The following is a 26,588-nucleotide window of genomic DNA, read 5'->3' on the forward strand; positions in this document are numbered from 1 at the left end:
TCTTATTTCATCCTCACAAGTTTTTAAAAAAGTATGAACTGTGGAGTGCATAACTGGTACAAAAGTGTTTCATAACATTAGAATAACAGCTGTTTCCCCTAAACATGTTATTTAGAATAACATTCCGCCTCTAAATTGGTGTCCCTGGTGAAGGAATCCGGGGAGGAGCCCAAGTGCCTCCTCTTGCACATATGCTTGCAGGGAATCTCTCCGGTGGGATTCTCTGGAGAGGGATCGCAAGTGGCCTGATGCTCCTCAAGGGAACCCATCTGGGGCACTTCAGACACAGGCTCTCCCTGAGATAAGATGATGGGAGTCACACCAGAACCAGGGAGAATCGGGGTGGAATCCGAAGAAATTGTCAGGGGTCTTGATCCGACAGAGCGAACCCTTTCCACTGCATTGAACGCCAAAGGAGAGTGGACTGCCTGGGATTCCAACACAGTGGTCGCTCTCCCTGGGTTTGACAAGTGGATCAGAGCCAGTCCCAAAGGAAGTAAAACACAGAGGGGATGGCTAGGATCCGACAAAGTCAGAGCCGATGGGAAAACCTCCACCATCTCGGTTCTGAGAGGCGCTTGGATCCGAACTAGTCAGATCCGACGACCTCAAGGCAACTGCCGGCATCAAGGTAGCAAGTACCATCGGCATGGATGCCCTGACTTCAAAAATCCTTGGATCCATGTACTCCAAAGCAGACAGTTGGATCGGAGAAGGAGAAACTGGTGAAAAGAAGGGAAGCAAGCTACCCCCTCCAGTGGGAGAGGGAGCTGGAAGGACTCCCATCTAGATCTGCTTCCGAATAAACCGCCTCATCATCTTATCCATGCCTAACTCTGAGGGGCTATGGGTGGAGCGCGATGAGGCCATGAACTCTGACCTAGCCGGTCGGTGTGCTGATGCTCTGGAGGAAGACCTCAGCTCCTCCACTCTGGAGAGAAATGTGGAGATCAGAGCTGAGGGGAGACAGGTCTAGAAGCAACATGAAACTTAGGAGGAGGCCCCGCTGAGATGGAACGATCTGGAGACCTCTTCCTGTGTTTCTCGGCCTTGTGATCTCTGTCATGCCTTTATGAATGACTGGAATCACCTTTCCCAGGCCTAGAAGAGGGAGGTTGAGTCCCGGCCTCAGAGGGAGAGACAGAGCTAGAAGTAGTAATGGGAACCGAAGGAGCGGTCACCTGTTTAGGCTGATCAGCCGTAATACAGTTTAACACTATCTAGTAGATTACACAAATGGGGAAGGGGAGGAATCACTGACTTTTTTTTTTTTTTAACTCTTCAAAACACGACGCACAGCAAAAGGGATTGGAGAGGGGAACTACCCTGACGCAACTAACACTAAAACTGTAAATCCTATCACCAGAAAAAACTCTAAGTACTTACGATACCTGGAGCTTGGAGATCACCATGCTGATTGCAAATGCGGCAAATGAGATCTGGGGGAAGGAAGGTGGTAGTGGTGTATTATGGGTAGGGGAGGAGCTTGGAGCTAGGAGCAGATGCTCGAGAACTTGCCGGCTTGGATCCGTACCAGATCCATAACCCCACATGTTGAAGACCAAATGAAGTCAACTACTTCAGATTGTATTTTATGCAGTGATATCTGCAAGAATTTAATAAAAAAAAGCCTTTTTACTTAAACCTGCCATTTCATTATTGAAAAGGTATAACATCCAGGGAAAATATTTTCAGAATCATGTTGTGTGGATTGGGGAATAAATACAAAAGTTAATTACTTATCATGACGATAGATCTATGTTGTCTGATTTTTATCTGGTTCAACTATGGGTTATTGGATCCAAATGGATCTGACCTTGGCACCGGTCTTGAAGCTTTTTTGGTTCCCGGGTGCCAACTGTTCCCCTACCCATAATTCCCTGGTGTCCACCCTACTACTTCAGATTGAGTTTGCCCCCTGATAAATAACTTATCAAAGCACAACCAAATAACCTTATGCTAGTGAAAAAAGTCTTATTCTGACTCATTTCTAACTGGTATGAAAAAGGGTCGTGACGTGGTTATAGAATGGTAGTGGTAACTGTTTACTGACAGGGAATGCCAAGGTCGACCAGCTGTCAGAGTCGCATTAATGACAATTTGTCAGGGGCACGTGAGAAGGATGTTGAACTGGACGAAAATCACACAGCTTGGATCTATCATTATGGTAAGTACATAACTTTTGGATTCAATGTTTATTTCATACAATTCAACTGTAGGACAAATTCACAAGCATATAGTCATAGGTGCTATCAAGGAATTATATTCCTAAGAATGGTAGCTCAAAAAGATGAGCAAGATCTTGATTGTTCATCCAGTTTATAATGTGACACAAATGTATCAATTGTTGACCAAGTAGCAGCTGCACAGATAGCATCAATAGGAAGTCTACTGGTATAGGCTGCAGATGTGGGTTAGGCCTTCTGAAATGACCTTTAAGCTCAGATGGCAAGGATAAACCCTTTTTATTGTGCTCAAATGTAATACAATCAGATAACCATCTAGACAACATAACCTTAGCCACCACCTTGCCCAATTTTTTTTCTGGAGAATGGCACAAAAAGTTGATCATATTTCCTGAAAGGTTTAGTTCTGTGAAGATAAAAACCTGAGTTGGTGATGGATGGCCAACATATGAAGCATGTATTCACCTTTATTAGAAAATTGTGGAAAAAGACTGATGGATTTATTGCCTGATTTAGATGCCACCTTAGGATGAAAAGAAGCATTAGTACTCAGTGAACCCCTATCCTTACGGAAAATCAAATAAGGAGGTCTGCAGGAAAGTGCTTGCATCTCTAATATATGCTTAGCTGACATGACAGCCACCTGAAAAATTGTTTTCCAAGACAGGAATTTTAAATACATTGATGCTGCTGGCTCAGATGGTAGCTGAGTCAGTGCTTGCAACATGATAGTAATGCTCCAAGGAGGAGCTGGATATCTGATTGGGGGATGAAATAGGAAAGTTCTCTTTAAAAAGGTTTTGGAAATGTTTAACAAGTAGAAGAGTTATTCTGGCCTATGTGAAAACTGGAGATGGCTATCAATTGCACTTTGATAGTTGAGTAGCTAGACCCCTTGTGAAAAAGTTCTTATAAAAACTCTAAAATGGAGTGATCAGGAGATGAAAAGGAGTTTAGACCTTTGGATGCTGCCCAAATGGAAAATCTTTTCCATTTGCTGTGGTACAATATGGTAGTGGTGTGTTTTTGAGAGGCAGGTAGAATCTGAGTTTACCTTTATATGTGCGTACTGCACATGTGTGAAAGTGGATTGTTCGAAAGGACATTTTCCAGTTTTTGCATAGTCGAAAAAAATGCAACGAATGTGCAATGAGTGAATGCACAGTGACAGTTGTTCATTGCAGATTTGGCATTTTGGGTGTGGATTGCACTATAGTGGGGATCGGGAAATGGACCCTTTCCCCACTGTAGTGCGATCTTGGGGTTAGAATATTAAAGTAGGGGGTGTGCAGCCCCCCACAAAGGGGGTGCAGGGGGGCTTGCCCCCCTGCATTACATTGTCTGTTCGACATTGGAGTTCGAAACTCAGCAAATCTGTTGTTTGATTTGCTGAGTTTCGAACTTTGGTGACGTTCGACATACAGAATTCGTCATTTCGGTTCGCACAATGGGCCGATCGACAATATGATTTTCAACCTTATAAAGGTAAACCAAAATCTGAACAACCAGCGAGGAAAGTCTGACATCTCTGGCTAATGTCAGAATTGGAGGAACCAAGTGGTTAATTTCACGGTTTTCTGACCTAGGGGAGTTAGTCCAGATGGGTGAGATAAGAGATCTAGATACTGATCCAGTTTTCAGGGAGGATGTACTAGAAGAGCTCATAGGAATGGCGACCATGTCTGCTGAGGCCAGAAATGCCTCGGCAATGAGGATCACCTTGGCCCTGCACTTTCATACTTTCTGTATAATTGTTTTCATTAGAAGCCATGGAGGAAAGGCATAAAGGAGACTTGGGGGCCACTTGTGGAACACAGTATCCCTCAGTGACAGTCCTCATGGAGGGATAAGGGCAAGTAACTGCTGCACTTGTGATTTAGATGGGATGCAGAAAGATTGCAGCAAGGTTGGCCCCAGCGACTGAAGATCAGGTTTGTCACTGTTGGATTGAGGGACCACTCATGAGGCATTAGGATAGATCTGCTTAGATTGTCTGCCAGAACATTGGATAACCCCAGGATATGTGTTTCTATTAGAAAATGGTGTGAGGACATTGCTCATTGCCAGATTATCATGGCTTTGCAGCATAAGGGGTAAGAATGGGTTCCTCCTCTTGATGTACCAGACTACTAACATGTTCTCTGTCCACACCTGTGTCACACCTCTGGGGAGACTGTCCAGAAAGGCATGCAATGCAAAGAAGACTACCCTCATCTATAGAACATTGATGTCATATCAACTCAGCACAGCTCCTCGTGGTGTCCTGCAGAGTGATTCAAGCAGCAGAGAGCAAAAGAGAGTGACTTTTTCCTGATATAAGTACAATTTTTGTGGCTTTTCTACTGTTTATTGTCTAGCGACTGCATTTTTGCCTGTTTCTACTGCATTTTAAGTGATTTTTCTGTGTCTTAACTGTTTAACTGTTTTTGCACTTTAAAGTTTCTAATTGTTGCAAATTGTATCTGTAGGCTACACACTCAAGTGCGCTAGCCGATTCATAGCATTTAAAGCATTTATTTACTGTTTTTCTTCTCTATCTGAAAAAAAAAAAAAAACAACAAAAAATATCTCTTGTTTTCCCGCCTTGCTGAACTAGAATAGTCCAGTATCAGAGTTTGCTGATCCCTGGGCTTTGTCTTGGTTCCTGAAACTGTTCCATATCCATATTTGGAAAAGGGAAGCTTCTTTGCTTACCAGTGGGAGTGGGAAGCACTGAGCAGCCTATTCGTCCATTTCGGAGTGGTACAAGCCAGTAACTAGTAGTCCATTGGCCATCTTGGGTCAATTCCTAGCTCTTTTCAACCCCCTGCTATAAAGTACACTATAGCGCACCTTTTTAGCTTGATATCAACTCAGCACAGCTCCTCGTGGTGTCCTGCAGAGTGATTCAAGCAGCAGAGAGCAAAAGAGTGACTTTTTCCTGATATAAGTACAATTTTTGTGGCATTTCTACTGTTTATTGTCTAGCGACTGCATTTTCGCCTGTTTCTACTGCATTTTAAGTGATTTTTCTGTGTCTTAACTGTTTAACTGTTTTTGTACTTTAAAGTTTCTAATTGTTGCAAATTGTATCTGTAGGCTACACACTCAAGTGCGCTAGCCGATTCATAGCATTTAAAGCATTTATTTACTGTTTTTCTTCTCTATTTGAAAAAAAAAAAAAAAAAAAAAATATCTCTTGTTTTCCCGCCTTGCTGAACTAGAATAGTCCAGTATCAGAGTTTGCTGATCCCTGGGCTTTGTCTTGGTTCCTGAAACTGTTCCATATCCATATTTGGAAAAGGGAAGCTTCTTTGCTTACCAGTGGGAGTGGGAAGCACTGAGCAGCCTATTCGTCCATTTCGGAGTGGTACAAGCCAGTAACTAGTAGTCCATTGGCCATCTTGGGTCAATTCCTAGCTCTTTTCAACCCCCTGCTATAAAGCACGCTAAAGCGTGCCTTTTTAGCTTGATATCAACTCAGCACAGCTCCTCGTGGTGTCCTGCAGAGTGATTCAAGCAGCAGAGAGCAAAAGAGTGACTTTTTCCTGATATAAGTACAATTTTTGTGGCTTTTCTACTGTTTATTGTCTAGCGACTGCATTTTCGCCTGTTTCTACTGCATTTTAAGTGATTTTTCTGTGTCTTAACTGTTTAACTGTTTTTGCACTTTAAAGTTTCTAATTGTTGCAAATTGTATCTGTAGGCTACACACTCAAGTGCGCTAGCCGATTCATAGCATTTAAAGCATTTATTTACTGTTTTTCTTCTCTATCTGAAAAAAAAAAAAACAACAAAAAAATATCTCTTGTTTTCCCGCCTTGCTGAACTAGAATAGTCCAGTATCAGAGTTTGCTGATCCCTGGGCTTTGTCTTGGTTCCTGAAACTGTTCCATATCCATATTTGGAAAAGGGAAGCTTCTTTGCTTACCAGTGGGAGTGGGAAGCACTGAGCAGCCTATTCGTCCATTTCAGAGTGGTACAAGCCAGTAACTAGTAGTCCATTGGCCATCTTGGGTCAATTCCTAGCTCTTTTCAACCCCCTGCTATAAAGCACGCTAAAGCGCACCTTTTTAGCTTGATATCAACTCAGCACAGCTCCTCGTGGTGTCCTGCAGAGTGATTCAAGCAGCAGAGAGCAAAAGAGTGACTTTTTCCTCATATAAGTACAATTTTTGTGGCTTTTCTATTGTTTATTGTCTAGCGACTGCATTTTCGCCTGTTTCTACTGCATTTTAAGTGATTTTTCTGTCTTAACTGTTTAACTGTTTTTGCACTTTAAAGTTTCTAATTGTTGCAAATTGTATCTGTAGGCTACACACTCAAGTGCGCTAGCCGATTCATAGCATTTAAAGCATTTATTTACTGTTTTTCTTCTCTATCTGAAAAAAAAAAAAAAAGCAACAAAAAAATATCTCTTGTTTTCCCGCCTTGCAGAACTAGAATAGTCCAGTGTCAGAGTTTGCTGATCCCTGGGCTTTGTCTTGGTTCCTGAAACTGTTCCATATCCATATTTGGAAAAGGGAAGCTTCTTTGCTTACCAGTGGGAGTGGGAAGCACTGAGCAGCCTATTCATCCATTTCGGAGTGGTACAAGCCAGTAACTAGTAGTCTATTGGCCATCTTGGGTCAATTCCTAGCTCTTTTCAACCCCCTGCTATAAAGCACGCTAAAGCGCGCCTTTTTAGCTTGATATCAACTCAGCACAGCTCCTCGTGGTGTCCTGCAGAGTGATTCAAGCAGCAGAGAGCAAAAGAGTGACTTTTTCCTGATATAAGTACAATTTTTGTGGCTTTTCTACTGTTTATTGTCTAGCGACTGCATTTTCGCCTGTTTCTACTGCATTTTAAGTAATTTTTCTGTGTCTTAACTGTTTAACTGTTTTTGCACTTTAAAGTTTCTAATTGTTGCAAATTGTATCTGTAGGCTACACACTCAAGTGTGCTAGCCGATTCATAGCATTTAAAGCATTTATTTACTGTTTTTCTTCTCTATCTGAAAAAAAAAAAAAAACAACAAAAATATATCTCTTGTTTTCCCGCCTTGCTAAACTAGAATAGTCCAGTATCAGAGTTTGCTGATCCCTGGGCCTTGTCTTGGTTCCTGAAACTGTTCCATATCCATATTTGAAAAAGGGAAGCTTCTTTGCTTACCAGTGGGAGTGGGAAGCACTGAGCAGCCTATTCGTCCATTTCGGAGTGGTACAAGCCAGTAACTAGTAGTCCATTGGCCATCTTGGGTCAATTCCTAGCTCTTTTCAACCCCCTGCTATAAAGCACGCTAAAGCTCGCGTTAGCGCGATTTAGCGCGGAGTTGCTACAAGAGCACACAAGAGCAGCGGCGGTTAATCAAGGTTAAACTATTCGGGCTACCTAAAGTCCACTCTTCAAATTTTCCCTTAAAACAGCCTTCCTTGAACTGTACTACTGATCAAACCAGCGTATCCTATAACTAAAAATTTCAGCTCTACTTGATTCCTAAGTAGACTATTCTCTATTTGTAAAGCCTAGCACTTGCTCCTACAGTACTTTTTCACTTTGATATAGCACTTTTATTATAGATAGTAACCCACCAGCCTAAAACCCCTTTCTCGATCACCCACATCCCCCAGAGTCTTTTTTTAAGTTTTTGTCTATTCCTTCTAGCATGTCGAGGGATCAGTTGCTAGTGTCCTCTCCTGCTCAGCTGGTGAACCTGGGAATATTGAGGCAATGTTACAATTGCCTCATGTACACAGACAACCCTCTCCTTCTCCCACAAAACACAAATACATGCGAGAGATGCAACTATACAGCCAAACTGGAGGCTGAGCTCTCTCAACATAGGACTGGCAAGACCAGACAGGAGGAGAAGGTAACCACACACACCACATACCCAGTCTCACATAGTACTATCACAACTTCGAATCATACACATAAACACACAAAGACATACTCGGAGGCTCTGATCAAAAATCTACCAAAACAGCAGAGGCCACCAAAGCAGACACCCAAACAACTACCACCTCAGGACACAACACATGCAACACATAGACCACACAGTCAGTGTGCCAAACAGTCACAGCCCTTAAGGCCAAACACAATGCCAGACACACTCGTCATTGGTGACTCCATAGTCAGACACACTGATGTCCCGCTCACCAGACTGAGTAAGGAGAAGGTCACAGTAAGCTGCCTGTCGGGCGCTAGAATCCGCCACATAACGCAAGCACTCAGGTCTCTCAACAGCAGGTACCGACTCAGTCATTGTCCCCGCTGGTGTAAATGACCTGAGACGTACCTCCTTGGACTACATGAAAAGAGACATTGAGGAGCTCTCTGATTATGTAGCCCAGGTAGGTATGACCCTGACCTTGAGCAGTATCCTACCTTCACCAAGAATGATGCCACAATACAGAGATAAGATGATCAGCTTTAATAATTGGCTTAAACCCTGGTGTCATTCAGGGATCCAATGTCTGTCTGCCTGGGATGACATGCTGGACAAGCCACGCTGCTTCAGGGACGGCTTGCACCTGTCACCCTGGGCTTCAGATATTGGCAAAGGCTCTTGCCACCCCCATAGTGCCTTTTTTAGGCAAGGCTCAAATTCTAAACCTACCGCCCTAGAACACAAAAAAGGAAAAAAAAACTAAGGGTAATGCTGCTCAATGCCAGAAGTCTCAACCTCAAGATGCGAGGCCCTTCTCAGTATGGAGAACATCTATGTCTGTGCTGTGACTGAAACCTGGTTCAAGGCTCCTGAGAGCACCCCAGCACTATCAGGTTTTATCTCATATCATGCATTCCGGCCCCAAAATCCCGACAACACCAAGAAAGGAGGGGGGGTGTCCATATTCATCGAGGGCACCCACACCTCAAGGTTGGTGGCAACGCACGATGCATCTGAGACCATCCAGGTGCAATTAACCATAGGCAAGACTGCTCTGCAATTTGTAGCATGTTACAGGCCACCCTCTCAAACTCAGGAACCTCACACAGCTTTCCTGAAAACACCGGAGGGATAAATGTAAACACCATCATACTAGGTGACTTCAACTACCCTAATATAGACTGGGATCACTACTCAAGCCCCAACACTCTAGCCCAAAGGTTCCTAGAGTTCATAAACTCAAATGCCATGGAACAACTAGTCACCATCCCCGCAAGAGGTGAAAACATACTTGATCTCATCATCACGAACATGGGATCACAATGTTCAACACCGGAAGTATACCCCTCACTGGTGAGATCAGATCATAAACTAATCTCACTGGAGGTCCTCATCCCGCCCCCACCTGAGATAAAAAAGACCACAGTGAAGAACTTCTCAAAAGCTGACTTCACACTTCTAAAGACTAGTGTGGTCTCTTTTAAGGCCCCGGAAAACATTACTCAATCCGCTGAATCACTTACAAATGCCTTCTACCAGCACCTACAGGACTGCATGGATCAGGAAATCCCAAACAAAACAAAGACTCTTTGTACCAAAGGCAAGCGTCCAGTCTGGTGGACCCCAGCCATAAACAAGCTCTACAACAAAAGGAGGAAGCTACTACAAGATAGAGCAAAATCCTTAAAAGGTAAGACACCTTTGATCATTATAAGTAAAAAACTAAGAGCTCTCATAAAATCATCTAAGGCAAATTTTGAGAGAAAAATCGCTAAGGACTCAAAAGACAATCATAAGGCCTTCTTTAGCTATGTTAGAAACCTGGGAGGAAACTCCCAGATATGCTCAGAATTAGTTCAAAATGATGTAAAAATCACTGAACCTACAGACATTGCCAACATACTGGCTGACAGGTTCAGTGCAAACTCCCCTCCGCGCTAAAAGGAGAAATATCTATACCAGAGGATTGTAGCCCCCCAAACATCTCTAACGCTCAGGTGAGAACTGCTCTCTCCAAGGCAAAAAACACAGCATCCATGGGACCAGATGGTGTCCCCGGCTGTGTGCTCCATGAACTCAATGAGGAATTAAACCCGCAGTTAGGACAGCTGTTTAATCTTAGCCTCACCTCAGGATACGTACCCAAGGAGTGGCACGGCAACTGTGGTCCCACTTCACAAAGGCGGTGCCTCCACCGACCCTGGAAATTACCGTCCCATCAGCTTGACAAGCCTGATCTGCAAAGCTATGGAGAGGATCATAATGGAACTCATAAATAAAGACATAGGGGACTTGCAGACTTTGGATCCAACCCAGTTTGGCTTTGTCAAAGGCAGATCATGCCTTTTAAACTTGGTTGACTTCTTCGAAACAGTCACCAAGGCCATTGATGAGGGAAAGGCAGTCCACACAGCCTACCTCGACCTGGCAAAGGCTTTCGACACAATACCCCACTCAGGTATCATTGAAAAACTCATCAGCTTAAATGTAAACCCATACGTCACAAGATGGGTTGCAAACTGGCTAAGTGACAGAACCCACGGGGTCAGAGTTGCTAGCGCCATGTCAGACTCAAAGCCTGTCACAAGTGGTGTCCCACAGGGCTCAGTCCTGGGCCCACTCTTGTTCGGCATCTACTTTTCAGAAGTACAAGCAAACACAGGAGGGTTATGGCTGACAAAATTTGCAGATGACTGCAAACTGGGCGCCATAGTCGAGAATACATCTGACACAGATATCCTCCAGAAGGGTCTCATAGAAACAGATAACTGGTGCCAGAGCCATGGCCTAAAGTTAAACGCCAAGAAATGCATAGTCATACCCCTCGGGAAAAACAAGGTTACCCCTAGCTACCATATAGGTGGCAATCCACTGAGCACAGAAGAGGTTATCAGGGATCTGGGGACCCAGGTTGACAGTAACCTTTCGTTTGACACTCACGTTGCCAAAGTAGTTAGGAAGACCTTCTACATTGCCCACCTGATCATGAAGGGATTCACATCTAGATCAAGAGAGGTCATCGGCCCCCTGTACTCATCACTCATCAGACCAATAATTGAGTACGATGCCCCATTCGGAATGTATCTGACCCGACACCTGCAGCAGCTGGAAAGGCCCCAAAAGTTCCTCACCAAAAGGATAAAGGGTCTCAAAAATATGTCTTATGCTGCCCGACTGAAGGAACTCCAGCTCTATTCAGTCGCTTACCGTTTGCTCAGAGGTGACCTGTGCCTGACATACAAGGCCATGTCCAACCCAGAATTGATGAACATGCTTCACCTCAAAAAATCTAGATCCCTCAAAACTACAAGGGCGGGAGACTTAAACCTGGACACGGTTATTAATAGGACGTGTTGGAGGGACAGATTCATCACCCAGAGACTCCCTATGCTGTGGAACAAAATCCCGGTACATGTGAGGCAGAGCACCTCGCTGGCCTTGTTCAAGAGAAATCTTGACCAATGGATGGGAGATCGCAAATATACCCCAGGGATTACCTCAGTGTCACTGCTTGACAGAGGCACAGCAAAATAATGGGCATAGTTTCCTTCAAACTAAAGGGGTGGCGAAAGCCAAAAAACTCTGGGCTAGGCTTATAAGTGCCCTTGGGCAGATAGCCTAGTATGAACCTATGAACCTATGAAGATTGACTTCTATATGTGAACATGTACCCTGAAATGTTTTTCCTTCATAATGTCCCCCCACCCTAGAAGGAAAGCTTCACAACTGCCACCAGGGTGTTAGTTTGGAATGGCCATCCATCTATCACCATTTGAGACATTATCCACTAAGATATGTGCTGTCTGCAGATATGAGTTAGTTTTACTTTGGTGTGGAGTGGATAGATCCTTTGGGACCCTTGTACTGCTAAAATCCATTGGAGACCCTCATACAAAATCTGGTAAATGGGACCATGATGATTGTGGATACTGTAAGACCCAGTAAGGGAAGGATAACCTCGCTTTTGGACAGGGGTGGCAAAGAACTTATGTGGTAGTGAAATGAAGAGAAAGAACCCTGGACATTGGAAGATGGGCAATCTGCAAAGTTGCAAAGGCACATCCAACCTTGCCTGTGAATGGTGATGCCAGTGCCTGCTGCCCTAGCTATGCCATCAGCTACATTTGAGAACAGATGCATGGCTACACTGGATATAGATTGGAGAGTGGACAGCTAGGAGTCCACTGCCTTCTGGATATCCACTGGTAGCACACCTGAGAGACTTGGAAATTTCCTTCAAGTCTCTCTGAAATCTGGTGGCATGAGCTAGATAATTCAGCACCCTAAGAGTAAAGATTGCTGAAGTTTAAGTATGTTTCCTAAATCTCTCCATCACCCTAGGCTCCCTATTAGGAGGATGGACTGAGGAACTCTCTTTGGACAGTTCCTTTTTCCTGGCCTCTGCTACAACCATCACAGCTACTGGAGGACTCTTATTCCAATGTTTCCTCTCTGCAGGGACAGAGAATCTCCTATCTGGCTTGAGAATAGGCTCCCCCACAACAAGGTCACTCCATGCCTGTTGAGCCATCAAATCAATGAGTGGGTCAATGGGTGGTGCCACCCAAGAGGAAGTTGAGCTTGACCCAGAGACTTTCAGGAACACTGACTCATCAGGAGGACTAGCTGTAGACCATCCACCTCTATGTTTCATCGATTCTGGAATATCACCAAATGTGACATCTTCTTAGGGGGATCTTAGGGAGCCTTCACCCTCCTCCAAGTCAGTGTCTTTGTTGACAGACTCATTTGAACAATCTAAGTGCTTCCATTTTCATGTCTGTTTCCTATGAACTGTCTGAGGGAGAATGTCATAATATTCAGAATCAGAATGGGAGATGATATGGCAGGTTGCCTGGAAAGCCTGTAACACTGACTGTCCCTGTATGACAGAAAGATGAGAAACAGAAGCTGATCTAAGCTGGGGTTTGGATGGCACCAATACTGAAGAGAGCACCTTTTCCTTCAGCCTCAACAGGACTGGCTGGAAGGCCTCAAAGGCTCAGGAAGCCATTGGCTCCATAGGCTCCATCCTATGCTCAGACATAAGGAAAACCTCGGAACTAATGAGTCTCAACCCTGATGTCAATCTCGGTGGTGAGCTATCTAGCACTGGAATATCAAGGGAAGAAATGGCTCTAACGGTTTCAGGGTTAAACCCTCCCCCCGAGCCTCAATGCTGAACACGTTGGACCTGAAAGAGGTAGGGAACCAGTCAGAGTCAAAGTTACCTGAACTATCATCTCTGACAAAGGTTCTCCAGGGCAGATCAAGCCCAAAGCTACCAGCACTGACAAGTGAACTGGTTCTGGAAGAGAGCATAGAGGAAGGGTAAATGGACCAGCACTCAGTACGTTCCCAGAGGATGGTACCGAGAGAACCTCAAGCTGTATGTACAGCCTGAGAAACTTTCTCGTCATTCTGACAGCATCCTGTTTGGTTAGACTTCTCGAAGACTGAGATGACAAGGCTATTGATTGTGGCCTGGAGTAATGCTTCTCCTGAAGTATCAAAAAATACATTCTTGGGCTGACTGGATCTGGTGAGAACTGGTGCTGATTTGGAGACTCACAGTGCCAAGAAACTGTCAGCTCTGATAGTCTCAGTATGTTTGAATCCAATTTTGAAGAGAGGAATGGACCCTGTCAGTGACCTCTTATGGGACATCTTGGCGTCCCTTTTTTCTTCTTATTTTTCCTTGGGTTTATCTTTATCCTTGTCTGAATCTATCTCCTCCATAGATTTCTAAGACGTAGATGAGGAAGAGGTAGGAGTGGCAGACCCTGTCCTGGCAAGAAGGAGTCCCATGACAATTTGTTTTTCTTGTTTAGTTTGCAGTGCTTGAGTGCTAAATGAAATGCAGGCTTCACAAGCAGTATTTAAATGAGCGGCTCCTAAACAATATACACAGAGGGAGTGTGGGTCTTTGGGGGGGGGCAGCTTATGCCCACACTTTGAGCACTTTTTAAAACAATGACCATTAGCCATGGAGAAACAGTACAACACATGCATACACACTATAACAATTAGCTGACTAAGCTTATCTACCTTGTCTACTAGATGATAAACACAACGTTAAAGAAGTCAAACAACTTCAAATACTCTCAAATACTAATTCAACTATTAACTACAGTTTAGAAAATTATAGAAAAAAGAATAACCACTGAAACAGCACCAATAACCAGTAAAAAAAGCAGCTGAGGCACACAGTCACAAAGGAGCCACAAGCTGGGAAGAGTAAACAGTTTTAATCATGAATAAACAAGCACTTTTATCCTGCTACAATACAGGACTTCTTCAGAATAAAACAATTAAAACACTCACAAGTCTATTTAAATACCCTCTCTCCTTAAAAAAGGTGCCAAAATGTTTTAAAGAGACATATACCCCCAAAAGAATCCAAAGTACATGTCACTTAAATATCACTTGAATAGACAGCAAATCTATTAAACATATTCTAAAAACCAAATATAAACATGTTAAAAAATATAACTGTGTGGATAGGAAAGGAGGTATATGTACTTAATGTTTCACTTACAAACTATTTAACAAAACATAATAATAAACTTTTCTTGTGAAATAATAGACCAGTATACTCCATTCATACTGTCTACATATTAATACTAATAATGTTGAATACCATAAAGGTACTATTATGCTTATTTCTTAATAATAAAAATAAATATATATTGTATGGTATATGCTTGTGTAATTTTCATTACTCTGAAGTGCTACATTTTAGAATAGGTTTAGTAGAGACATGGTCATTTAACCCTGGGCTAGTAAAGGCATTTAACTTAAGCTGCCAGCATGTCTTCCTATGATAAAGCCAATTTTCCCAATCACTCCCCCTAGGATCCATATTAACCTGTTCTAAAATGCCAAATAAGAACACTGTATGTGTAGGTTGTGTTAAGGAGTGTTTAAACAAAGTATTGTTGGTATTTTTTTCTCCTAATACTATACATGTGTTCATAGATACATTTACCTAAAGATTGCTCAGTCTTGCCAACATAGAAACATGGGCAATCCCTGCACATAGCTAAATAAACAATCCCTCTACTATTACAGTTACCCTGTTTAAAGTAAATTTTACTTTGGATACCTTTACCTAAAACAGTGTTCTCTTTCTCATAAATATATTTACAATAGGCACATCTACCACATTTTTAGTTCCAACATTTGTTCTAGTTTCATCTGTCCTACAACCTCTTTCAAATATTTGTTTAAGATTTTTTTTCCTGTTTTAAAAACAACCTTAGGGCTTGTTCCTAGTTTTCCAACCATTTCAGAGTTGAATCTTAACATATTCCAGTTGTTTGTACCCACATCCTTCATAACATTTGGCAGCATAATTGTTTTCTAACACTAAAGCTCACTTAAAATCCTGGTTTGGGTCTTTCTACCTAGTAGCTGTTACGTTTAATTTATTTCCTAAAAGTGGTGTAAATTTTGTACCCCAACCTGTGGTGACCTCCTGTGCAACTTCAACTACTAAACGTTCTGGGTATCCTCTTTTTATAAATAGATTGGATATATATTTCACCTCTTCCAAAAAGTCAGCAATCTGTGAAGTCATCCTTGCTGCCCTAACTATCTGACTTTTCACAATACTTTTTTTTCTGTTTGCAGGGATGTGCGCTGGAATATGGCAAATAGGAATTACTAAATGTGGATTTCCCATATATCCTAGATTTTAAATTCTCCTCAGTAATGTCAACCCTTACATCCAAATAGTCAATTTCTGTACTGTTCTAGTTATATGTGAACTTTAAAAAAATTGGTAGTGGCATTCAAGTATTCAACAAATGTCACAATGGAGTTTTCTGGTCCTTCCCATATGACAAAAATGTCATCCAAAAACCTCCTATATAATTTAATATAGTTCCAAAATACCAGTCAAATACATATATTACTTCCCCAGTGTAAACGAACTAGATTTGCATATAGAGGGGCACATGCTGCCCCCCACTGCAACTCCCCCAATCTGCTTGAAAGTTTCCTACTCAAAATACACAAAATTATTTTCTAAAACCACCCTCATATGGTCAACAAAAGGTTCAGGTCCTTTCCTTCCAAAAATTCCATACCGTTTAGTGCATCCAGAAAAATTCCAACCCTTCTTCCATCGGTATACAGGAGAACAGGTCAATAACATCTATGTTTAAAAAACAAATTTTCTCAATACACAACTGTGGGGTACGGCTCCCTAAAAAGTCCCAAGAATCTTTCAATAGATGCAAAAACTTTCCAGTTGTATGTTTTAAAGACCACTATTGAATACGTCTTTGAACCTTCACCCGCTACTATAGGTCTATATGAGGGGTTGTTAGTACTTTTATGAATCTTTGAGATACCGAAAAAAGACGGTATCCTGGGTTTTTCAATTTTCAAGAATTCATACATTTTAGGGGTAATCCTATCCTCTAACAAAAGGTCTTATAAAAAAAAATTTATTTTCCTATATGCAATGTTAATCTGTTTTTTAGAGATTGGAACATAAGTTTGGGTATCTTGTAAAATCTGCAACATGTTGTAGGAATAATCAATGGCATCCAACAAAACCATACCCCCAACTTTGTCTGGTTTCATAATTCGCAACTCTGTATTATGTACCAGCTCATTTAAAACATCCCTTTCCTCTTTGGTCAAATTATATTTTCTATAATATTTCTTTTTATTCTATTTCTTACCAATTTGATTAGTAGAGTAAGAGTATAAGTCTGACATATATGCACCCTCAAATACTTGCAGAGCTGGATGCAAAGGTGGGTTGAAAGTACTCAATTTCTTGAAAGGAACTTCCAAGCAGGTATTAGGTTGGTCAGACAACATTGCCAAATTCAGTTTCCAAGTAAACAGTTTTAATTTTATCAAAGTAACACAGATGTCAAATGTACATGTAGGTACAAGCTTAAAACCCTTTCTCAAAAATTGAAAAATGCTCAATCTTTACCTCAATTTTACTTAAATTAAAAATGTGAAACCTTTGTAAGTATGAGTAAACGTCTCTATGAACACATGTATAGTAGTAGGAGAAAGAATCCCAACAATGCTTTGTTTAAACACTCCTTAACACAACCCACACATACAGTGTTCTTGTTTGGCATTTTAGAATAGGTTAATATAGATACTAGGGGGAATGATTGAGAAAATTGGCTTTGTCATAGGGAGACATGCTGGCAGCTTAAGTTAAATGCCTTTACTAGCCCAGGGTTAAATGACCATGTCTCTATTAAACCTATTCTAAAAAGTAGAGCTTCAAAGTTATGAAAATTACACAAGCATATACAATTATATATATATATATATATATATATATATATATATATATATTTTTTTTTTATTAAGAAATAGACATAATAGTACCTTTAAGGTATTCAGCATTATTAGTATTACTATGTAGACAGCATGAATGGGGTATACTGGACTATTATTTCACAAGAAAATTTATTATTATGTTTTGTTAAATAGTTTGTAAGTGAAAAATGAAGTACATATACCTCCTTTCCTATCCACACAGTTATATTTTTTAACATGTTTACATTTAGTTTTTAGACTATGTTTAATGGATTTGCTGTCTATTCAAGTGATACTTAAGTGACATGTTTTTTGGATTCTTTTGGGGGTGAATGTCTCTTTAAAACTTTTTGGCGCCAATTTTAAGGAGAGAGAGTATTTAAATAGACTTGTGAGTGTTTTAATTGTTTTATTCTGAACAAGTCCTGTATTCTAGCAGGACTAAAGCACTTGTTTATTTGCAATTAAAACTGTTTATGCTTCCCTGTTTGTGGCTCCTTTGTGACTATGTGCCTCAGCCATCTTTTTTACTGATTATTGTTTACAATTTAGAAAATATTTAATTAGCTATCTAAATGCTTCTACTAACTGTAAAAATACACCTAAACAACTTAAGATATTAAAAAAAGGTTTATAACACTAGACTAGAGAGAGTAAAATTTTCTCGGTAAGGGACAAGCTGAACAAAAAGTTACACAGAGGATACTTTATACTGGAGTCCTTGGAAGCATGACCAAACACCTCAGGTGGAGACCAGGGAATTATAGGTAGGGGAGGAGTTGGAGCCTTGGAACTGAAGCGTCGAGATTGCAAGTTATTTTACATTCCCAAAAAAATGTGGGCTTTTCTCCTGCTACCAAATTATTTTCTCCACAATAACACGTGCCATGTCACAGCTTATAGCTTAAAAAGTTTCCATTTAAAGATAGCACTTTTCTCAAAGTCTTAGCTTTCCTGTACAAGTATAGGACCATGAAAAAAAGCAGTAACTCAAGAGGTTGGCAAAATGTGATTCTATGAATGTCAATTGCTTGAGGCACAAGAAGCTGAGGATCAGAATGTCAAATGATGTTTTCCACAAGAAATCATTGGTGGGGAGATTTCCAAGTGTGGTTTGGCAGTGATGCCCTTTTTTTGGAGATTTCTCTCTTTTTTGAGTTGGTACGGCCAAGGAGTTCATAGGATCATAGGAAGTTACTAGGCTATTGGCCCCGAGGCCCTTATAAGCCTAGCCAAGAGTTTAGCCCATGCATAGACAAATCAACACCCGATGCCCCTGTCCAGCAGGGACACAGGTGGAATCCCAAAGATGTATTTTCTATTTCCTATCTAGTTGTCCAAATTGCACTTAAAAAGGGGTAAAAAGGTACACTGCTTGATGTGGGGAGGGAGTTTATTCCATAGATGGGGGAGTCTCTGGGACACAAATCTGTCCCACCAGCAAGTCTTATTGATGTCACAGACCAGGTTGAGGCCGCGTGTATGGGTTACTCGAGTGGAGCTTGACTTGCGGATATGCAGCAGTCCCATCAAGGCAGGGTCCGAGATCGCTTCATATGCCAGACAGAAGTCACCTCTGAGGAGTCTGTATGAAACAGAGTAGAGGCACAGGGATTTTAGCCTATCTGTGTATGGTAGATTTTTGAGGCCCTGGATTCTCCTGGTGAGGAACCTCTGTGGTCTCTCCAGCTGCTGCATGTGCTTTGCGAGGTACATGCCGAATGGGGCATTGTACTCAATAATGGGCCTTATAAGGGAAGAATACAGGGATGTTATGACCTCCTTGTCCCTGGATGAGATACGCTTAATTATGAGATGGGCCATGTAGAAAGCTTTCTGTACAATGGAAGCAACATGGTGGTCAAAAGTCAGGCTGCTATCAATCTGGGTGCCCAAATCCCTCACGACTGACTGTGTGCTTAGAACATTGTTATTAATGTGATAATTTGTGGGGACATCTCTCTCCCCAAAGGGGATGATGATGCATTTTTTTGTATTCAGCTTGAGGCCATGTTTTTGGCATCAGTCATTTGTTTGGGTGAGACCCTCTTGGAGGATCTCCACGTCACTAGGGGAATTGATGACAGCTCCCAACTTGCAGTCATCTGCAAATTTAGTCAGCCGTAGCCCACTGGTTTTGTCCTGTACCTCAGAAAAGTATATCCCAAGTAACAGAGGCCCCAAGACCGAACCCTGGGATACGCCACTCAATATTGATGAATATTTTGGTGTTTTGTGCTTTGGCATTACACTTCTGTGATTCTGATTGTTGGGGGATTGGTGTCTGATGATCCATAGTGGAAGAAAAACAAAAAAAAACATTTTATATTAAAGGATGTAGTCAGAAAAAAAAACAAAACACAATTAATACAACACAAATTTTTCTACAGAGATCAGAAATGCATCTCTGATTGTGTTTTTTTTTTGTTTTGTTTCTTTCAAACTGTATATTGTTTGTGAAATAAAAATACATATATTCTTTACTTACTGCACTTTGCAATGTTATTCTTGCAGGTCCAGGCATAGCTTTTACTCTTCGGCTTGCAGCCAAGGGACTCAGCTCTGTCATAGCAGCAGTCATGCTTGTGGCAGCACCTGTAGGGAACACATGACAAATCAGCTACCTTCCCTGTAGCAGTCCATTTAATGCAACTATTATTTTTTACCACAACCACTGCTACAGTTTACTATTGTATGGATAAGATATGCTTGGTTTCATACAGACTCCATCCACTTTTTTCTTTTGCTTTTTATCTTCTACTCACACCATTTAAATGTTTAGGAGCATGCTTTATTTTTTACTTCTTAATCATTCTGCATGATACAGGGAAGTTGGTCCCTGTGTACAGAAAGTGTGCCAAGGCACTGTAGTGCTCTACTAGCAAAACTGCCTTTGCTTCCTGTTCCTAAGCCTCTAGTCGGGGACCATGTCAAGGAAACCAAGGGTTGAATGGGGGAGTTTTTGCTTTTCCATGGAACTGCTGTTCTACAAGAAGCATAGTGCATTATGGGATATATGAAGTACATCAGATCCTGCACTATGATTCAGTGACAATACAATTTGTTTCTCATTCCACTTTAGGTCAAATATCACTAGTTATGCTCCTTACCACTGCAGAATTATATCTTGCCTAAGGAATACATATAAAAGCCAGTAGTCCACCATGGCCTATATCCCAGTTATCCATGTGACATGGAATTGTGTCTTTTCATAAAGAAACAACAGGTGTTATGTGTGCTTGCCTCTTAACTTAGAGGGATTTCTGGGGAGGAGTCCTGGCATCATTGAATACAAGATATCTTTAGCAGAATGGAGCTGCTGTCCTGTACAGTAAAGGTGGATGAAGCTGTTGTACCTGTGCAGTTTGGGAAGCTGTTTAGAGCCTTCTCTACATGTGAGACTCTTCCTACCTGATATGTGGAGGTGCTAAAGGGAAATACCTTTGAGCCTTGGGCATTATGGGGTCATCTTTGAGAAACTCTTTTTGTGAATTATGTTGCATTGAAAGGAAGACACTCTAAACTGATGTATTCCACAAAACTGTAAGCACTGTTTTAAAGACTACACTTCATTTAAATTTATGTTTTAAACTGTTTTGTCAAGAACACATTTTTGCTCAACTCCCTTGTAATGCTGGATCCTGAAAAAATGCTATTCAAGAGTGCTTCTGAGACTATTATTTTTTTAAGCACCTTTATTGCATTATCAATTTTGACGTAGGCAAACTTATATTTATATAAAAGTAATCAAAACCATACTAGCAGGTTCACATTTACAAACATTATAGGCTATATGGCAATATATGTGATGTATAATTTAAGCAACATTACATAAATTTAGTTCCTGCCTTTTCTTAAACCTCATTCCTCCTCCAAAACATTTTTCTTCATGTATTGTTCCAACAATTGTCATTTTCTTCTATGTAATTTACTCCTATCTTTTTCTAAAGATTCCACTTCTTGCTCTTTTATCTCTGTTACAATATTCACTACTTCAAGTATAGCTGGTTTAGATTTTGATTTCCATTTTCTAGTAATCACTTTTTTGGCAGCCACCAGAATTAAACTTAATGAGGTCTTACTGTGCCTAGACAATTTAGATCCTGTATCCTAGCTCAAAACATCATTTCTTTTGTTACACTCATTTGCTCACTAGTATTCCTGACAGAGTTTTATGTAGGGAATTTTTAAAGTCTGCCAACTCATTCCACTCTCAAAGCATATATTCCCAGTAATCTTTTTCTGCCCCATCACACCTTAAACATTTGTCATCTACCTGAGGAAAATTTAATTGGTGTCTGCTTGGGGTATGAAAGTATCTGTGCAAACACTTCCAGGTAAAAATCCTAAATCATCTACACTTTGTTGCATATTTGGGAGTCATACACATGTCCTCCCATTGTTTCTTTGTGCATTGCATATCTAATTTCTCTTCCCAATCTTTTATGACTTTTTCTGATTGATTCCTATAGTTACTGTGTAATATTTTATATGGCCTTCTAATTATCCCTTTTTTAAAGCAGTTTCTGTTCTAAATTCATGTGAAAACTCAGCCAATGTAGGCCTTTCATTTAGGATTCCCCTATCCCTTTTTCTTTGTCTACATTCTGATTTCAATCCCTGCTAAGGAAGCAGTCATTAGCCTGCAATCCAAATGTCTTCTTGGTCTCTTCCCATTCTATTAACCTTTCCCTCTCTAATTATTTGTCCCCAATACCTTGGTTCCTTTGCCAGCCTCCTCCAACAAATTCCACCCCTCTTGTCTGTTTTCTCTACCCTTAGTTGCACTCATCCCTATCAGCAGAATCTCCTTTCCCCAGTCCCGTGTTAGCTTAGTTCTTAGTATATTTTCTTCTGCTTTATGAATATACTATTTTGTATGACTGTTGTTATTCTCCTTAAGGGCTGAGTCCAAAACCTCATTCTTTCCTTATTTCTTGAATTACCCACTGCTTCACCATCATCAATTTCCACTTTGAATTGTAGCTTTCTACTTCTGTTATGTATAAGAGCTTTAACCATTTAGCTCTGAGATATCCCTTCAAATTAGGTAATCCTAAACCTTCTTGTTCTGTTAGGATCATCAGGTTTTACCACTTCACTCTTCTTGCCCTCTACCTCTCCCACATAAAATCCTTCAACCCTATTAATTACTGTCCTTCCACAAATTCTCATCTGTTTGATAAAAATATACATGACCTGTGTATAAAACTAAAGGGACTAAAACATTTTTACTACTCATATCTTGCTATCCATATCCATACGCAAGAGCTTCTAGTTTCTCAGTTTTTGTATTATCATTTGTTTAGTCTCTTCCCACATATCCGTAGCTGCCATACCAAATCCTTTATAATCCATACTCCTAGATGCTTAATTTTATAATTTCTCCATAAATATGCGTACTGCTGGACCAATTCATGTGTGGGTTCATAGTTTAGAGCTATAGCCCTAGTTCTATCTTCATTAGTTTTATATCTTTAAAAAAAACAGAATTGTCTCAGAATATTCCACAACACTGAGATGTCCTTTTCTGGTTCCATCAGGTACAAAATAATATCTGCAAATAATGTCAGCTTTTCTTGAACACTATACCAAGTGATTCCTTATATTTCTATGTCCCTTATTTTTTTGCCAGTGTTTCTAAATGTAACGGAAATAACTATGGGGAAAGAGGACACTCCTACCAGATTCCTGTGTTCTGACACAACTTATCCATTGCCCTACTCATAAAATCCCAGCTTACTCTGTTGAATGCTTTCTCTGCATCTAGAGCACATGTGTCAAATACAAGGCCCGCGGGCCAAATCCGGCCCGCCTGGATGTTTTATGTGGCCCGCGGTGAAGACAGCTGGCCAGCTGTGTCAGTGTCATCCCTGTGTGCCTGAATGGGTCATACAGCAATTACTCAAGTGTTGAAAAGAAGTGAATGGCAGAGGATTTGTATTCTTTTGTTTTTTTTTTTTTTATTTTTTATGTATTTATTTGGAAGCTTACATCTTTTAATGGACTGTGCTGTTATAAGATGCACTGTGTCAGCGTCATCCCTGTTTGCCTGAATGGTGCGTAATGTGGTGGCGAGGAGCGTGATCATCAGACGGCTGTGTCAGAATCATCCCTGTGTGCCTGAATGGTACGTAACATGTGGTGGTGAGGAACGTGATCATCAGCGGGCTGTGTCAGCGCCATCCCTGTGTGCCTGCATGATGCATAACATGTGGTGGTAAGGACAGTGATCATCAGCGGGCTATGTCAGCACCATCCCTGTGTGCCTGCATGGAGCACCACTACCCAAGGCCAACATCCGCGAATCTAGCAAATGTCCGAGGGAAAAGTTGATGCAGGGTGGTGCACTTCTTACCTAGTTTAGATAGATTGAAGATGCTGAAATGGTAACATTAGATTCTAATGTGGTGGTGAGCGTCATCCCTGACGGAGCACCTCTACCCAAGGCCAACATCTGTGAATCTGGTAATCAAAATGTTCAAAAGAAAAGTTGATGCAGAAGGGAGACAGCTTAATGAAAGATGGGAAAGCGAATATATGTTTATACTTCGCGAAGACAAACCGATGTGTATTTTGTGTTATGAGGTGGTGTCAGTGATGGAGTACAATATACGTAGGCATTTTGAAACCAAACATGGAGCTAAGTATGCTAAATATACACTTCACGAAAGGCATAAAATTGTCCAAGAATTAAAAGGCAAACTGCAATCACAGCAGAACATGTTTACTAAAGCTACAGCAAAAAATGATGCAGCAGTGAAAGCTAGCTATATTGTGGCTGAAGAAATTGGCCGAGCTTCCAGGTGTTTTTCAGAGGGTGCCTTTTTGAAGCAATGCATGCTAAACGTGTGTGAGCAGGTGTGCCCTGACCAGATGCAGACTTTTCAAAATGTCAGTTTGTCAAGAAATACCATTGCAAATCGAGTTTGAGATCTTGCAGGAAATCTAACAACACAGCTGGCTGAAGAGGTATGCAGTTATCTAGCTTTTTCATTAACTGTTGATGAAAGCACAGACAATACTGATACAGCGCAGTTGTCCATCTTTATACGAGCAGTGAAGATGGACCTCTGTGTCACTGAGGAACTCTTGGGTGTAGCTGCAATGCATGGGATGACAACAGGAAAGGAAATTTTTGAGGCGGTGGAGAAGTCCATAAATAATATTAATTTACCCTGGGAAAAGTTGGTGGGGCTAACTACCAATGGCGCACCTGCAATGTGTGGAGGGAAAAAAGGCTTGGATGGACAAATGAAGGAGAAAATGCTAAATAACAAGTTCCACACACATCTGATTACCTATCATTGTATTATCCATCAAAAGCTATGTGTGGTAAGGTTCTTGAAATGGATAATATAATAACCACAATCACAAAAACAGTAAACTTTATACAAGCACATGGCCTGAATCATTGCCAGTTCCAGCTGTTTTTACAGGAGGTAGGTGCAAAGCATGGAGACATGCCATACCACACAGAAGTAAGGTGGCTTAGCAGGAGCAAAGCCTCAAATGATTTTTGAGCTCAGGGAGCAAATCACTCTTTTCATGTAAAGTAAAGGAAAGCCCTTGTCTAACCTGTCAGATCCAACCTGGCTTTGTGATTTTGCTATGATGTGTGATTTAACAGATCATCTCGCCCAACTGAATCAGAGGCTGTAGGGATACAAACAAGTCATCACGAAGATGTCTGATATGATCACAGCATTCCAGCGTAAACGTCTCTTATGGAAGTCCCAACTTGAACAGGACAATCTTGCCCACTTTCCTGTTTGTCAGAGTATCTCAGCCTCCTTATCCACTGCTTTTCCTTGTGCTCAGTTGGCTACTAAAGTGATCTGGTTAATTGATGAGTTTGATCGGCGCTTCTTCTCTGACTTCAGAGCACAGCACTGTGGCTTCGACATCTTTGCCAATCCTTTCACAGCCGACATCAACAGTGCGCCCCATCACCGTCAGATGGAGTTGATAGAGCTTCAAGCCAATAGTGGCCTGACAGCAAAGTTTCAGGATGTACAGATAGAGGACTTTTACCATCTACTGCCCCGACTTGATGCCACAGCTAAGACTTCATGCTGCCCATGTTATATCCATGTTTGGGAGCACCTATCTGTGTGAGCAGATGTTTTCAATAATGAAGCTAAACAAGAACATGCACAGATCACGCATCACTGATGAAAACTTCCATGCTGTTTTGCGGGTTGCCACAGCACAAGACATAAAACCAGACATTGACTCACTGACCAGAGGAAAACGGTCTCGGATATCTGGCCAGAAAACAAGTAGGTGAGCAATTTCAAAACCTAAATTTCAATGTATTAAAAAAAACTGTTTTTGAACTTTTTTGCTTATACTACACTTACAGTTTTTTTTGTGCTTTTTGTTATTTTCAGAACATGATTAATACAGCTTGCTAAGGCACACAGTGATGGCGCTGATGGAATTTAATGCACCAGGATGGCGTGACATATGGTCTCTCAGGATGATGAAGTATCTTTACTTCTACTAGTCTTAGTAGCTATATAGATATATCTTAATTTGTTTGTGTCTTTCAGCTTTTTCCCGGTTAGGGGACACCACAGCGGAACTCCAGTCCGCTAATGATTGGCAGAAGATTTTTACGTACCGAGTTGCCAACTCTGACGCACAACCTTCAACGAAGGAATGCCCATTCACGCATGTCTCCACACAGAAGACGCTCTAGCTGAGAATCGAACCAAACAGCATCTTACTGTGAGGCAACAATGCTACCGCAACACCACCACCTCAGTTATAGATATATCTTAATAAAAAAATTAATAAAAAATTTAGCCCACGACTTCGTCTATGTGTTATTTCGGCCCCTTATATGATTGAGTTTGACACCCCTGATCTAGATCTACCAATAACAGCAGTATTACAAACGTAGTTCATTTTACATGGGTAAGACTTATAGACAGTGTAAGGACAGGCTATATAAACATTTATATGACATCAGGAAATGCAATGACAGAAATGCTTTGTCTAAACATATTGCCTTTAGTGGTAATGAACACACTTTAGATTTATGATGTTACAAGTGGTTTGTGCTAGTTTGAGAGGTGGTGAAATTAAAACCATTACTGAGAATTGTGAATATAACTGCGGTGGTGGTGCTGCGGTAGCGTTGTCGCCTCGCAGTAAGACATTGTCCTGTTCGATTCTCAGCTAGAGCGTCTTCTGTGTGGAGACATGCGTGAGTGGGTGTACCTTCGTTGAAGGTTGTGCATCAGGG

At 41.2% G+C, this 26,588-nt stretch overlaps 1 protein-coding gene across 1 annotated transcript in view; it reads right to left on the bottom strand.

Moving 5' to 3' along the window:
* The window catches only part of PLA2G10 (phospholipase A2 group X), a 392,252-nt gene that overhangs the window by 49,868 nt on the left and 315,796 nt on the right, over positions 1-26,588 (bottom strand). Inside the window, exon 3 of the mRNA XM_044089415.1 lies at positions 19,824-19,930. Coding sequence (XP_043945350.1) covers positions 19,824-19,930 — 107 coding nt within the window. The remainder of the gene's footprint in view (positions 1-19,823; positions 19,931-26,588) is intronic.

Source organism: Protopterus annectens, chromosome 12.part0 (genome assembly GCF_019279795.1).
Source record: "Protopterus annectens isolate FY-2018-M chromosome 12.part0, PAN1.0, whole genome shotgun sequence".
Taxonomy (NCBI): Eukaryota; Metazoa; Chordata; order Ceratodontiformes; family Protopteridae; genus Protopterus; species Protopterus annectens.